The following is a 15,796-nucleotide window of genomic DNA, read 5'->3' as shown; positions in this document are numbered from 1 at the left end:
AGGAAGGAGTAGAGGCCACTGGATTTGGCAAGCAGGAGGTTGTTGATGACCTTGGGGAGATCAGTTTCAGTGACGTGGAGGGGGCAGAAGATAGATGCAGGGAGTCAGGGAGGGGAAGTGGATGTAGCAGGAGTAAACAACTCATTCCAGGACTTTGGACAGAATTGGTAGGAGGGAGATAGGGCAATAGCTGGAGGGTGCAGTGGAGTCGAGAGAGGGTATGTGTCAAACTTGATATAATTTATAGTTGTACAACACAGAAGAGAATATGGCATAATAAATCAATAGGCTAGTGATTTCCTAAAAGAAAACACAAAGGGTAATAGAAGCATTCAAGAAACTACTGAATTTTCACCTCCTTATGTCTGAAATGAGTGATCATATTTGCAAGTACCCCTAGGACAGAAGCCATTAATTAGGCTAGGGACTGAATTCCCCCTCTAGACTGTAAACTCATTATGAGCAGGGAATGTGTCTGTTATACTGCACTCTCCGAAGTTCTTAGTACAGGGTTCTGCACACAGTAAGTACTCAATAAATACAACTGAATGAATGGCTGGAGACCCGCATTTCTGCATTTTACCTGACCCAATCCACCTGAACCCACAACCAAGATGGATGGATTATCAGGGCCTGGGTGTAGGTAAGGTCAGCTGGCGCCGCACTCAAATGCAGCGCGGGTTAGTAGGAACAGCATGGAGCTGAAAGTCAAAGGACTTGGATTCTAACCCATTGCCTACTTTGTGGCAATTAAGTCACTTAACTTCCCTGAGCCTCAGTTTCCTCACCTTTAAAATGGGGATTAAATGCCTGCTTCTTTCCCCCTTTAGATTGTGAACCCCATGTGGGCCTGGGACTTTCTCAGACTTGATTTATCTTGTATCTACTCCAGCGCTTAGTAGAGTAGTACAGATCTAGTAAGCAGTTAAATACCACAGATATTACTTAGAGTGTGAGGAGCTGCCATCAGAGCACCTGGAATTAAAATTAGCCAGGAGGAGGCTTGTGGGCCTTCCTGAGGTGCCGCCCCTTCCTCTTTTACCCTCTCTCCCAGCCCTGTTCATCTGCCCCCTGCAGAGCCTTGGTCCTATCAGGATATCAAGAGTAGCTGTTCTGTAGTGGAGTCTACAGGTCTTCCACATACAAAGAAATGCTCTGTATCAGGCCCATAGATATCTGCAGGTGACAGTACCAAACTGCATATCAAACCAGTTAGTCCACGGGTGTGAGCATTAACTATAGTACCGGTGCAGGACTCTAGACTGGACTCGCCCTGCCCCATTAGAAGTGACACATAATGTAGTTCCATCCCACCAGGGGCTACTCAGCAAGCTTTAACCATCTCGGTTCCTTCACTCCATGGGCTTGCTTTGTTATTTCTTACTCTCAATGCCAGAAGCCAGGGATTACCATTTAATTATGGCATTTATTAAGCATTTACTATGTACCAGGCATTATACTAAGCACTGGGGTGGATAAAAGCAAATCAGGTTGGACACATTCCACGTCCTCGTGGGGCTCACAGTCTTAATCCCCATTTTACCGATGAGGTAACAGGCACAGGGAAGTTAAGTGACTTGCCCAAGGCCACACAGCGGACAAGTGGCAGAGCCAGGATTAGAACCCCTAAACTTCTGATTCCTAGACCCGTGCTCTATTCACTATGCCACGAATTGATTCAGGCCTTCTAATGTTGGGTTTTAAATTGCTTATCTCTGAACTGAGCCTCAGTGTTTTACCAATTCACACAGTAATCAAACCAATCCAAGAAATTTTAAAACTGCCAGAAACCTTTCAGAAGAGAAGAAGGTGTCTTATTAGGTTTTTCACTCAACTGAAGTACCCTGTGCTAGTTAAAATATTATAATATACATAAACCAAGATCTAGAGATGGTAGATCCCTGAATAACCATGCCAGGCTTAATGGAACAATGATCTCGCTTAAACTACTTTTCAATCAATCAAGAATATTTGTTGCTATTCACAATAATTGTATTAAAGCACTGATTATGTACCACATACTGGGGCAAATTAATTTAGATCAGACAGTTCCTGTCCCTCACAGGACTCATAATCTGAGCACAATTTCTCCACCAAACAACTCCCTTGCCCACCCGTCTCCGTCAAACTCACACTACTACACCCCAGCACGGTTCTTCCCCTCCTGCAGAGTGCTGTTGGCAGAAATCCAGACACCAGCCTGACATGCCATTTTAAATGAATTTTTCTTTGCTACACTTCTGCCCTTCTGTTGCTCAGCAATTTACTTCTCCTCCTTCTTTTACTGCTGTGGCCCCACCAGGTATTCAAGACCTTTAACTCCCTGCTAAATCCCCAATCTCTCCCCCCTTTTCTCCTTAAGACCTTGCCGGCTAGTGTCTACTTTTGATCAATTAGGATAAATAAGATTATACTATGTTACTGAGGAGGATGTTGCTCTGGAGAGTGTTTGAGGGAGGGCAGCAGTGACATAGCTTAAACTGTATATATGTATATATGGTTGTACATATTTATTACTCTATTTATTTATTTATTTTACTTGTACATTTCTATCCTATTTATCCTATTTTGTTGGTATGTTTGGTTCTGTTCTCTGTCTCCCCCTTTTAGACTGTGAGCCCACTGTTGGGTAGGGACTGTCTCTATGTGTTGCCAATTTGTACTTCCCAAGCGCTTAGTACATTGCTCTGCACATAGTAAGCGCTCAATAAATACGATTGATTGATTGATTGATTAAACTAATTGGAACCTGGGAAAAGTTTTCCCAATATAAACTAAACTACCACTTGGGCCTCCTCTAGTCTCTTGAACTACTGCTGGAAACAAGAATTGGTTCCCCAGGCATCAGAGTATAACTGAGAGCATCTCTCTTTTTTGTGGGGGGGTCTTTGCAGAGATAATTATGAGTTAGCAAAATCCTGCAACACATCTATTCAAACACTGACATTTATCAATGCAGCATACTTACTTTCCAAATCTCAACATGCCCGATACATAGGTCTGCCAATGGGCACAATAAAACATGAACATTCCAATAAAACAACAGAAAAACAGCCAGTCAGGATTTGTTCCCAAGCGAATAGAAATGCAGGCTCCAACGGCCACAAATACTGAAAGAAATAAAGTTTTAGTGCTATTAATGATAAGCCAGGTAATCCAATCTTTGCAAAAGCAATTCAAAAAATCTTTATTTTTTCTGTAGCATATTATATTTACATCACTTAAGAGCACAAAATTTGTGTAATGTTTGTGTAATAATAAGGTATTATTCAGTAATATCTTTCCTATGTGTTTTAAAAGGCCCATCCTAGGTAATGAGCCAGAATCTGACTGAAACAACATTTGAAATGTGCAGCTTTACTGTGAATACTATATCCCAGTAAATCACACTATGGCTACCCAGGCAGGTATCCCAGGTGGTTGTCTGGTATCTGAGACAGCAGCACACTTTAATGACATCTTGGGCGTCTGAGCAACCCTTTTGTGAAGAACAGGGCTCACTCAAACCAAATCAAGCCCAGAGGACGTCACTGGTAACTTTGCTCCTGCAGTGTAGTGTCCTCCAAAAAAAGATTATGCATTGCGAAGCAGAAGCTTTGACAGAGTGGTAGAGAAACCAAAGCCAGTGTCAGGTGCTGCAAACCACAAACAAGTAACAGACAGCCCTCAGGAATGTCCAGGGAGGTAGAGGCCGTGCACTGACCTTTTCAATCACTGCTGGTAAATTCACACTCCGTGGAGTCATCTTTGAATGTCAAGAATAGCTACACAGATGTGTAGCTATAGAAGGTGTGACTGTGAGCCCGCTGTTGGGTAGGGACCGTCTCTATGTGCTGCCGACTTGTACTTCCCAAGTGCTTAGTTCAGTGCTCTGCACACAGTAAGCGCTCAATAAATACGATTGAATGAAGTACTCTGCAGGGGAGTGTGTGTGAACACACACACACACCCACAAGCACATACCCCGCTAGCCCCAGAGGGAGCAAATGGGTCACAGAAGTCTAGAAGGAGGCCTAGAAAAGGGTTCAAGAGGAGAGTCAAGAGGGTCTAGGTCCCATCCTTACCCTTTTTCCTCCAGGCTTTCTCCTCGTGCCTTAACTCTCCCGTCAACTGCCACCTGGAAGCCCTCTAACACCACTTCCCCTTTTTTATACGGAATGGTGTCTAGCAGAGTTAGTGGAATATCAGTCTACAAAACTTGTAAAACCCTCTACAAATATTTTGACAACTCTCAGAGAAACCAAGTATTTTTAAAAGCTCTGTGCTTTACTCTTTCATATTTTAAAGAATAAAACCAAGCTACTTAAAATAACTCTATGGACGTGTGGCTTAGTCGTAGAAATCCAGCCCAAAGAACAGATATGCGGTGGTCATTTTTCCACTCACTGTGATAGAGAGTAACATGGGCTGACTCTGTGTAACAGCATGCTGAGCTCCAAATGGCAGTAGGATGCTACAAAGTGTCGACCCATGTTACTATGGCAATTTGGCAACAACTGCATATCCAGTGCCATGCCAAGTTTGAAGGCTGTTAAGGGCTACTGGGCATCTAATCTCCTAGATTGTTGTGCGATCTGGACTTACTACAGAAGATTGCAGACACACCCAGCTTCTTGAGTAGCTTCAACAACATCACCTATGATCCATATGCAGGACACGATTTACCCACAATGAATACTGGGGACGCCTTCAGCTCTCCAGCACTGAGGCAATTCTCTCAGCAACATGGCTTTGCTGAGCAGGGCACAGATGACAGCCGCATAACTTAACGACTGCTGTCTGGCAACCCAGAGTCATCTCAATGCTCAGTACAGTGCTCTGCACAAACTGCTCAATAAATACCACTGATTGACTGACTGATTAAACGGCCCTGATGGCTAATTCAGCAGCCACAATATCCCTGAATTCACTATGTCATTTTTAATTTTTAAGGCATCTTGTTATTGGCCTCAAAAGTTTGTGAAAGTAGGGCCCAGTGAGGGCATAGGAACAAAAAATCTCCAATGTAATAAAGACAGCTGGTTAAAGAACCAAGAATTGCCTCCAATTTCTCAAAAATGTTAACAGAACATTATAAGAAATGCCATTCCCGGGTCAGACCAGTGGCAACCCACTGCTTGGAGAAACCATGTGCTGGCTGCCTGGCTTGACATCCATTCTAATAGTTAAGGCTGTACTATCCTCTAACATACCAAGGTTTTCCCTCTACATCCTTTTAACTCCCATGATGACAATTATAATGATAATAATAATAATAACCCATAAAAAAGCACATGCCCATTAACCCAAGGTTCATATATGTACCATCCATTGTATGGAAACAGCCAACACAAAGAGAAGACACACAACACAGTCAGAAAACAGTCCCAAACCATTTTCCTATGCATGTTTGATCCAAGGTGATGTGACCATTCAGGTTCCCACAAAGGTACTGCTTAAAAGTTGTGGTTCTCCCTACTTAGAGCTATCTCCTTTTTAAAAACAAATTTAAGATTCAGCTCCTTAATAGGCTTCAGGCAATTTCCTGCTTAAAGAAGAAAATGAAAAAGGTGTTAGCTTACCTGCGGAAACAGAATCACAACCGTGGTCAAAAAGTTCTCCTAAAGGGGAACAACTATTTGTCCTTCTGGCTTGTTTCCCGTCAATAGCATCTAGTGCCTGATAGATAAAGAGTCCCAGTGCACACAAGAGGAATGTCCAAAATGGTGCCTAAAATAAATAAAATAAAATAAAACTATTAGTTTTAACTACTATATGCTCTTCAAAGAAAGGGATCACGTATTTCCCTTCTTTGATACGTTTCCTGAGTATCCAGTACAATGTTCTCAATGAATACTGTTGAAACTGACAATCAATCAAAAGTATTTGGGCGCTTACTGTGTGGAAAACACTGTACCAAGCACTTGGAGGAGTACAAGAGAATTAGTAAACACGTTTCCTGCCCACAAGAAGCTTGCAGTCTAGAGGGGGAGACAGACATTAATATAAACTACAGATAGGTACTGAAGTGCAGCGGGGCTAAGCTGAACCGTAGCTGCAGTATGAGAGATAACTGAATTAGTATCAGACATCTGTTGGCTCCCATGATTGACAGCATTGCACTGGGAACTTTTAAGACCCTCCCTGGCCTCACTGCAGATTTTCTATTTGTCACTCTACATGTCCTCTCGTTTGAGACTACTGGAAAAAGCTATGGAGAGATTAGAGAATAAATACAATTTTTAAAAGCTAATTCTGTGTTTTCTGTCACCATCCTTCTCAAGCCACAATTCTTTCCCCCATCAGACTATTACTCTAGATTCAGCCCTAGTGACTAGATTGAATTTATTATTATCAAGTACCGTCTACTTTTTTTTTGGAGGTTTGGTCTGCTGGATCATTAAACAAGAATTACATTTTCTAAGTATTTGACAGGATCGCCATCATTTCCTCATATTAAATATGAGGAAGTGAATTAAGTTATCTAACTCAAGGTGCCTTCTCTGTCCCTCAAATTCAGGGCTCTGTCTGATTGCTTGCATTATAATGGGGAAAAAAAGAGTTACAACGTTGTCATCAATATTCATTCAATCATATTTATTGAGCGCTTACTGTGCACTATTATTGGAAAGTACAATACAGCAATCGAGAGAGACGATCCCTGCCCACAACGGGCTCAAAGTCTGGGGGTCGTGGGGGAGTAAACAGGCATCAATGTAAATGAATAGAATTATATAAACATAAGTGCTGTGGGAAGGGGCGAGGGTGACATGGGAGTGGGAGCTGAGGAAAAGTGGGGCTTTGTCTGGGAAGGCATCTTGGAGGAAGTGCACCTTCAGTACGGCTTTGAAGAGGGGGAGAGTGATAGTTTGGCAGATTTGAGGAGAGAGGGCATTCCAGGCCAGAGTTAGGATGTGGGCCAGGGGTTGACGGCGGGACAGGCGAGAACGAGGCACAGTGAGGAGGTTAGCAGCCCAGAGGAGCAGAGTGTGTGCTCTGGGCTGTAGGAGAGAAGGGAGGAGGGGGCAAGGTGATGGAGAGCTTTAAAGCCAATAGTGAGGAGTTTTTGTTAGATAATATCACTGCAGAATATTTAAGCATCTATGTTTTTCATTTCATCTGAAGAATAGGTTATGAAAAATCTTCACATACACATCATTGTGGAATCAGTCGTCAATATCCACGATTGACTGAATACACCACCCTGTACAGTGAGGCTCCTAGGGGTTTAGAGTTTAACTGTCATAGTCTTGCCCTACATGAGAAGTAATGTGAGTTTTCTGTCAGTTCAATGGACATGTTATCCAGAAACAGTGTTACTCCTTAAATGGTAAAGAGCAGTTTTTCGGGATTCCTAACAAATCATCCCCTGGGGAATGTGGTTCCCTGGCAAACTGTTGCCCTGGGGGTGGCAACATGCACTCTATTGCCCCAGGAATCTCACTGTGAAAGGAGAGTGGTGAGGAGTGAAGACCATGGCTTCCTAGATCCTAAATTAAAAGTTAATTATTTCCTTGTTTTGGGGTTTTTTTCTTACCTAGACAGACACAATTTTATGAACATATGTGTAAATGAAGCAGTGCTGACTTCTTAAGGAGTTGGATTTTGCTAACAGTTTTTATCCCCCTCTAGACTGTAAGCTCATTGTGGGCAGGGAACGGGGGTACCAACTGTGTTGTACTGTACTCTCCCAAGTGCTTAGTACAGTGTTCTGTACACCGTGAGTGCTCAATAAATACCACTGATTTATCAAAGTATGAAAAGCATTATACTAGACACTTGAAATGTCCTTAAATATTAGATCAAAGAATTCAATTCAAAAAATCAGTCCTGATACCACAAATCTAGTTATTTTTCTCAATTGCTAATAATTTACTTTGGCTCATATGGCTTTCAAAATGGATGCGTGCAGAAACAAGAAGAGGAAGAAAAGGGAGAGAAACAGGGTTTTTAACATTGTTCCAATAAGCTTATCTGGAGAAAAATGTTTGAAGAATACAGGGTCATCTTGGCTTCGAAATTATTACTGGGAAATACAGGTCTGAATACTTAAAAGGAGAGGAGGAGGTGATGGGAGGGAGTGGAGATGTGAGGAGCAAATCTAATAGGTTTCAAAGGTTCCACAATAGTGAATCTGACTTGTTTAAACAATCAGTGTGAATGACTAATCACAATGAATCCAGCTATCCAAACATCAGTTACACTGAGTTGCTTGTCCGCAGGGATTATGTCTACCAACTCTATTATCCTGTTATGTCTACCAACTCTATTATCCTGTTATGTCTGCCAACTCTATTATCCTGTGCTCTGCACACAGTAAAACCTCAACACGATTAATTGATTTGCAATGTGAAGCCAACTTCAGTTTATTTCATGCAAATTCAAGTAAGTGCTCTACTTTAAATACTTTATTTCAAACTTCACTCTAAAATTCTTCAGTTAATCATAAACTCCTGAAAGTTACTGTGAACCATAGGCTGGAATTTTACACTGAAGCAGCAGATTCAATATTGCAGAGTGGAACTGGTGCTGATAGAGCCTTGCCTCACTAGGTGAACCTTGACAAGACACTTAACTTTTCTTGGTCTTCTTTGCCTACCCTGAAATATGTACATATGAGTGAGTGCTTCTATCTCAAAGGGATGAAAGGATGAAAGAAAAACCATGGAGTCCTACGTTCTCTAAAGGATTATTTGAAAAAGATAATCAAATCTCACAGTTCTCCATCGAATAAACCTACCTTCTGAATTCCCCTACTGATTTCAAATTCCTTGATCAATTGCAACCTGTTCCCCACCTCCCCAGTCTCACACACAAAACTCACTCTGTAACTGGCCAGACGACGATGAACCTGACTAAAATATGAAGGTGACCCAAAGTGGATATTAAGAAGTCTTAATTGTAATTAATCTTCAGTCTAAGTTACTGTCTTTTTAAAGTGTAATTATCTTTGTACGGAGCAGCTACTAGCCTAATCTATGAATAAAGTCTTCCTTGATGTTTATCTTGATTCAGTGTAGATCAACACTGCACAAATCATTCGTAGCTCTGCCAATTTTCCCTTCTCAGGTAAGAAAAAAGAAGGTTTTTAGGTAAGTACATGGGAATTACCATAACACTATCTTGGAAAGCATTTCCCACTACTAATACAGTACTATCAATCATCATCTTCAAAACCTTATTAAAATCACATCTCCCAAGAGGCCTTCCCCAATTAAGCCCTCATTTCCCCCACTTTCCGGTCAGCATCACCCTTTACTCACCCACCCTCAGCCTCATAGCAGTTATGTGCGTATCTATAATTTTAATATCTGTCTCCCCACTAGACTGTAAACTTTGAGGGCCGAGAATATGCCTACCAATTATTATACTGTACTCTCCCAAGCATTAGAAGAGTGCTGTGCACACAAGCCCCCTTTCCTCTTCTCCCTCTCCCTTCTGCATTGCCCTGACTCACTCCCTTTATTCATTCCCCCTCCCAGCCCCATAATACTTGTGTACATATCTGTAATTTATTTATATTAATATCTGTCTCCCTCCCTAGACTGTAAGCTCTTTGTGGGCAGGGAATGTGTCTGTCATTATACTGTACTCTCCCAAGTGCTTAGTAGAATACTCTGCACACAGTAAGCGCTCGGTAAATACGATTGATTGAATGAATGACTGACGATCATTACCATTTGTGGACTATGGGGTTAATAATAATAATAATAATAATAATGATGATGGTATTTGTTAAGCGTGTTAAGTGTTTGTTTATTAAAGTCAAATAATGGGGAAATAGGTCATACAGACAAATGACGCCCAAAGGATGGTCCCTCTTGGTCCTGGTGGCATAGAGGGTGGTAACTCTGGCAAAAAAATAATTCTGGCTACATTCATCTATAAACTCTAATCTCAAGTGAGGGTAAAAATGAGGCCCTGAGTCAACTAGACACTAAAAATGCTTTCAAAAATCTCCAAACTCCTAGGAGTTTCGAAATAACTAAAAAAAGCCCCAGATACCAAAAAGTTTTTTTTAAAAAAGTCATACCAATGGGAAAGTTTATACAAATATTTTACATAGATATTTAATCAAAGAGACCAAATGAAGTGTATATTTCTTTCTTCATCACTATCTGATCATCTCTGTGAAGAACACTGAAGTAGACACTTGGGAGCAGGCACTAGAAAAACACACAGTCCCTATCCTTGAAAAGTTTACACTCTACTTTTTGACCTTCAAGTCCTGAACTATTATTCCCCCTTCAAAGAAATATGAAAAATACAGTGAAAATTTGAGAAGCCCAAACTTTCACATCATTACCCCATGTATCAACTCTCCACTTTAAACAGCCCAATTCCTATACATTTAGGACATTGCACTGACTCAACTTGTCGGAGGCAGTAACAGCTAGTCAAAACTAGTTCTCCTAACATGCCACACCTCATCTAATAAAATGCTGCCCAGTTAAAAGTTTTCAAACTGCAACTCTCTGCTTTTTGTTATCAACGTGAAAACCACTTCCTATCGACTTCTCTACAAACAAAAATCACGGCAGGGAGGGGAATCCCCAGTGAATTGTTAACTGGAAGCCAAGCTGTATCATTGCTGTCAGGCTCACTTTAGAGAGTATAATATTTCCAACAGAAGCGGTGAGATCTAAGTGGATAAAGTACAGTCCCGGGAGTCAAATGGACATGGGTTTTAATGGCAACTCTGACGCATCTTCTGTATGTATGACCTTGGTAGAGTCACTTTACTTTTCTGTGCCTCAGTTGCCTCATCTGTAAAATGGGGATTAAGACCGTGAGCCTCGTGGTGGCCAGGGATTGTGTCTGACTCGATTTGCTTGTATCCCCCCAGTGCTTAGCACGGTGCTTGGAACACAGTACATACTTGCAAATATCACAATTATTACTACTATATAACTTTCGATGCTTAACACTGCCCAGTCATCTGGCCCAAATCCCAAATTCTTATGACCGTTATTTTGAACGTGGCTAAATGCCAGTGCCAGTTACAAATTGGGGGCTATAATGATAATAATGGTATTTGTTAAGTGCTTAATATGTGCCAAGCACTGTTCTAAGCACTGGGGCAGATGCAAGGTAATCAGGTTGTCCCACGTGGGGTTCAGTGCCGTAATAATAATAATAATGATAATGATAGCATTTGTTAAGCACTTACTGTGTACAAAGCACAGTTCTAAGCGCTGGGGGGGATACAAGGTGATACAACAATGCCTTAATTCCCATTTTACAGATGAGGTACTGAGGCCCAGAGCAGTTAAGCATCTTGCCCAAGGTCACACGGCAGACAAGCAGCGTGGCTCAGTGCAAAGAGCCTGGGCTTTGGAGTCAGAGGTCATGGGTTCAAATCCCGGCTCCACCACTCGTCAGCTGTGTGACTTTGGGCAAGTCACTTAACTTCTCTGGGCCTCAGTTACCTCATCCGTAAAATGGGGCCCCACAGGGGACAACCTGATCACCTTGTAAATTCCCCAGCGCTTAGAACAGTGCTCTGCACATAGTAAGGGCTTAATAAATGTCATTATTATGATTATTATTACAAGTGGCGGAGCTGGGATTAGAACCCACGGCCTCAGACTTCCAAGCCCGGGCTCTTTCCATTACGCTGTTCCTCCTGGTTATAATCCCTTAGAAAGGCCTGGAAAACTTCATGGCTCTAATCTTGGAGGATTTTCTCCAGGCTTGTTGGCCGGGGGAGGTGGGGAGAAGAATTTAAGTGGAAAAGTATTCCTTTTCCTCCTTATAACATGGACATTAAAGCAAAATGAGACTTGGGGAAGGCAGGTTTTACAAGGGGGTCGGGGGTGTCTATCGTAATAGGGGCCTGGCCCAGGCTGTTCTTGTAAAAAGGAGGCTCGGCAGAGTCGGTTGGTTTGCAGCGTGGCTCTGTGGAAAGAGCCCAGGCTTTGGAGTCAGAGGTCATGGGTTCAAATCCCGACTCTGCCAACTGCCAGCTTGTGTGACTCTGGGCAGGTCACTTAACTTCTCTGGGCCTCAGTTCCCTCATCTGTAAAATGGGGATAAATCAATCAATCGTATTCATTGAGCACTTACTGTGTGCAGAGCACTGGACTAAGCGCTTGGGAAGTACAAATTGGCAACATAAGAGACAGTCCCTACCCAACAGTGGGCTCACAGTCTAAAAGGGGGAGACAAAACCAAACATACTAACAAAATAAAATAAATAGAATAGATATGTACAAATAAAATAAATAGAGTAAAAAAATATGTACAAACATATATACATATATACAGGTGCTGTGGGGAAGGGAAGGAGGTAAGATGGGGGGATGGAGGGGGGGATGGAGAGGGGCTCAATCTGGGAAGGCCTCCTGGATGAAGACCGTGAGCCCCCCGTGGGCCAACCTGATCACCTTGTAACCTCCCCAGCGCTTAGAACAGTGCTTTGCACATCTCTCCCCCTTCTAGACTGTGAGCCCCCTGTTGGGTAGGGACTGTCTCTCTATGTTGCCAATTTGTACTTCCCAAGTGCTGAGTCCAGTGCTCTGCACATAGTAAGCGCTCAATAAATACAATCAATGATGATCTCTCCCCCTTTTAGACTGTGAGCCCATTGTTAGGTAGGGCCTGTCTCTCTACGTTGCCAACTTGTGCTTCCCAAGCGCTTAGTCCAGTGCTCTGCACACAGGAAGCGCTCAATAAATACGATTGATGATGATCTCTCTCCCCCTTTTAGACTGTGAGCCCACTGTTAGGTAGGGCCTGTCTCTCTACGTTGCCAACTTGTGCTTCCCAAGCGCTCAGTCCAGTGCTCTGCACACAGTGAGCGCTCAATAAATACGACTGATCATCATCATCATCAATCGTATTTATTGAGCGCTTACTGTGTGCAGAGCACCGGACTAAGCGCTTGGGAAGTACAAATTTGCAACATAGAGAGACAGTCCCTACCCAACAGTGGGCTCACAGTCTAAAAGGGGGAGACGGAGAACAAAACCAAACATACTAACAAAATAAAATAAATAGAATAGATATGTACAAGTAAAATAGAGTACAAACAAGTATGTGCAGAGCACCGGACTAAGCGCTTGGGAAGTACAAATTGGCAACACAGAGAGACAGTCCCTACCCAACAGTGGGCTCACAGTCTAAAAGGGGGAGACAAAACCAAACATACTAACAAAATAAAATAAATAGAATAGATATGTACAAGTAAAATAGAGTACAAACAAGTATGTGCAGAGCACCGGACTAAGCGCTTGGGAAGTACAAATTGGCAACACAGAGAGACAGTCCCTACCCAACAGTGGGCTCACAGTCTAAAAGGGGGAGACAAAACCAAACATACTAACAAAATAAAGTAAATAGAATAGATATGTACAAGTAAAATAAACAGAGTACAAACAAGTATGTGCAGAGCACCGGACTAAGCGCTTGGGAAGTACAAATTGGCAACACAGAGAGACAGTCCCTACCCAACAGTGGGCTCACAGTCTAAAAGGGGGAGACGGAGAACAAAACCAAACATACTAACAAAATAAAATAGAATAGATATGTACAAGTAAAATAAATAGAGTACAAACAAGTATGTGCAGAGCCCCGGGCTAAGCGCTTGGGAAGTACAAATTGGCAACACAGAGAGACAGTCCCTACCCAACAGTGGGCTCACAGTCTAAAAGTGGGAGACGGAGAACAAAACCAAACATACTAACAAAATAAAATAAATAGAATAGATATGTACAAGTAAAATAGAGTACAAACAAGTATGTGCAGAGCACCGGGCTAAGCGCTTGGGAAGTACAAATTGGCAACGTAGAGAGACAGTCCCTACCCAACAGTGGGCTCACAGTCTAAAAGGGGGAGACAAAACCAAACATACTAACAAAATAAAGTAAATAGAATAGATATGTACAAGTAAAATAGAGTACAAACAAGTATGTGCAGAGCACCGGACTAAGCGCTTGGGAAGTACAAATTGGCAACGTAGAGAGACAGTCCCTACCCAACAGTGGGCTCACAGTCTAAAAGGGGGAGACGGAGAACAAAACCAAACATACTAACAAAATAAAATAGAATAGATATGTACAAGTAAAATAAATACAGTACAGTGGGCTCACAGTCTAAAAGGGGGAGACAAAACCAAACATACTAACAAAATAAAGTAAATAGAATAGATATGTACAAATAAAATAGAGTAAAAAAATATGTACAGACATACAGACAGGTGATGTGGGGAAGGGAAGGAGGTAAGATGGGGGGGATGGAGAGGGGATGACTGATTGATTGACTGTCTCTATATGTTGCCAACTTGTACTTCCCAAGCGCTTAGTCCAGTGCTCTGCACATAGTAAGCGCTCAGTAAATACGATCGATGATGATCTCTCCCCTTTTTAGTCCGTGAGCCCACTGTTAGGTAGGGCCTGTCTCTCTACGTTGCCAACTTGTGCTTCCCAAGCGCTCAGTCCGGCGCTGTGCACACAGTGAGCGCTCAATAAATCCGACCGACGAGGATGCTAGCAAGCGCTTAATAAACGCTATTATTATTCTTTGGAGCGGGCGGGCTCAATAAATCCGACTGATGAGGATCAATCAATCAATCAATCAATCGTATTTATTGAGCGCTTACTACGTGCAGAGCACTGTACTAAGCGCTTGGGAAGTACAAGTTGGCATCACATAGAGACAGTCCCTACCCAACAGTGGGCTCACAGTCTAAAAGGGGGAGACAGAGAACAGAAGCAAACATACCAACAAAATAAAATAAGTAGGATAGAAATGTACAAGTAAAATAAATAAATAAATAGAGTAATAAATACGTACAACCATATATACATATATACAGGTGCTGTGGGGAAGGGAAGGAGGTAAGACGGGGAGATGGAGAGGGGGACGAGGGGGAGAGGAAAGAAGGGGCTCAGTCTGGGAAGGCCTCCTGGAGGAGGTGAGCTCTCAGCAGGGCCTTGAAGGGAGGAAGAGAGCTAGCTTGGCGGAGGGGCAGAGGGATTGGGGGCATTCCAGGCCCGGGGGAGGACGTGGGCCGGGGGTCGATGGCGGGACAGGCGACAGCGAGGTACGGGGAGGAGATTAGCGGTGGAGGAGCGGAGGGTGCGGGCTGGGCTGGAGAAGGACAGAAGGGAGGTGAGGTAGGAGGGGGCGAGGGGATGGACAGCCTTGAAGCCCAGGGTGAGGAGTTTCTGCCTGATGCGCAGATTGATCGGTAGCCACTGGAGGTTTTTGAGGAGGGGAGTAACATGTCCAGAGCGTTTCTGGACAAAGATAATTCGGGCAGCAGCATGAAGTATGGATTGAAGTGGAGAGAGACACGAGGATGGGAGATCAGAGAGAAGGCTGGTGCAGTAGTCCAGACGGGATAGGATGAGAGCCTGAATGAGCAGGGTAGCGGTTGGGATGGAGAGGAAAGGGCGGATCTTGGCAATGTTGCGGAGCTGAGACCGGCAGAGTTTTGGTGATGGTAGCAAGCGCTTAATAAACGCTATCCTCTGGGGCGGGCGAGAGGCCCTACCTGCTCGGTGGCGGTGGGGCAGTAGGCGACGAGGAGCAGCGTGGTGAGCAGGTTGAGGAGGAGGCCGGTGAGGGTGATGGCGTTGGGGGCCAGCCAGGGCGGGACCCGCTCCAGCAGCCAGCCCCAGAAGCGCTGCAGCGGCGGCTCGAGCAGCGAGCGCCCGGCCGCGCTGTAGCGGTGCTCCTCCAGCCGCCTCAGCTGCGCGGGGCTCAGGGGCCCCGCCGGGGCCCACCCCGACCAGGCCCCGGCCGCCATGACGGGCCTGCGCCGCGACCCCGCCTCGAGTTCCTCCTCCTCCCCGGCCGTGAGGCGCCGGCAGGG

General features: G+C 43.7%; 1 protein-coding gene across 1 annotated transcript in view; it reads right to left on the bottom strand.

Moving 5' to 3' along the window:
- The window catches only part of CHPT1 (choline phosphotransferase 1), a 29,423-nt gene extending 13,673 nt beyond the window's left edge, over positions 1–15,750 (bottom strand). The window contains exons 1-3 of the mRNA XM_038756541.1: positions 15,476–15,750; positions 5,562–5,709; positions 2,969–3,110 (exon numbers count right to left, since the gene is read on the bottom strand). Coding sequence (XP_038612469.1) covers positions 2,969–3,110; positions 5,562–5,709; positions 15,476–15,730 — 545 coding nt within the window. The 5' untranslated portion in view covers positions 15,731–15,750. The remainder of the gene's footprint in view (positions 1–2,968; positions 3,111–5,561; positions 5,710–15,475) is intronic.
- Positions 15,751–15,796: the final 46 nt, after the last annotated feature.

This window comes from Tachyglossus aculeatus, chromosome 14, assembly GCF_015852505.1.
Source record: "Tachyglossus aculeatus isolate mTacAcu1 chromosome 14, mTacAcu1.pri, whole genome shotgun sequence".
NCBI lineage: Eukaryota > Metazoa > Chordata > Mammalia > Monotremata > Tachyglossidae > Tachyglossus > Tachyglossus aculeatus.
The sequence above is the reverse complement of the archived record's forward strand: the minus strand, read 5'-3'. Positions and strand labels throughout refer to the sequence as shown.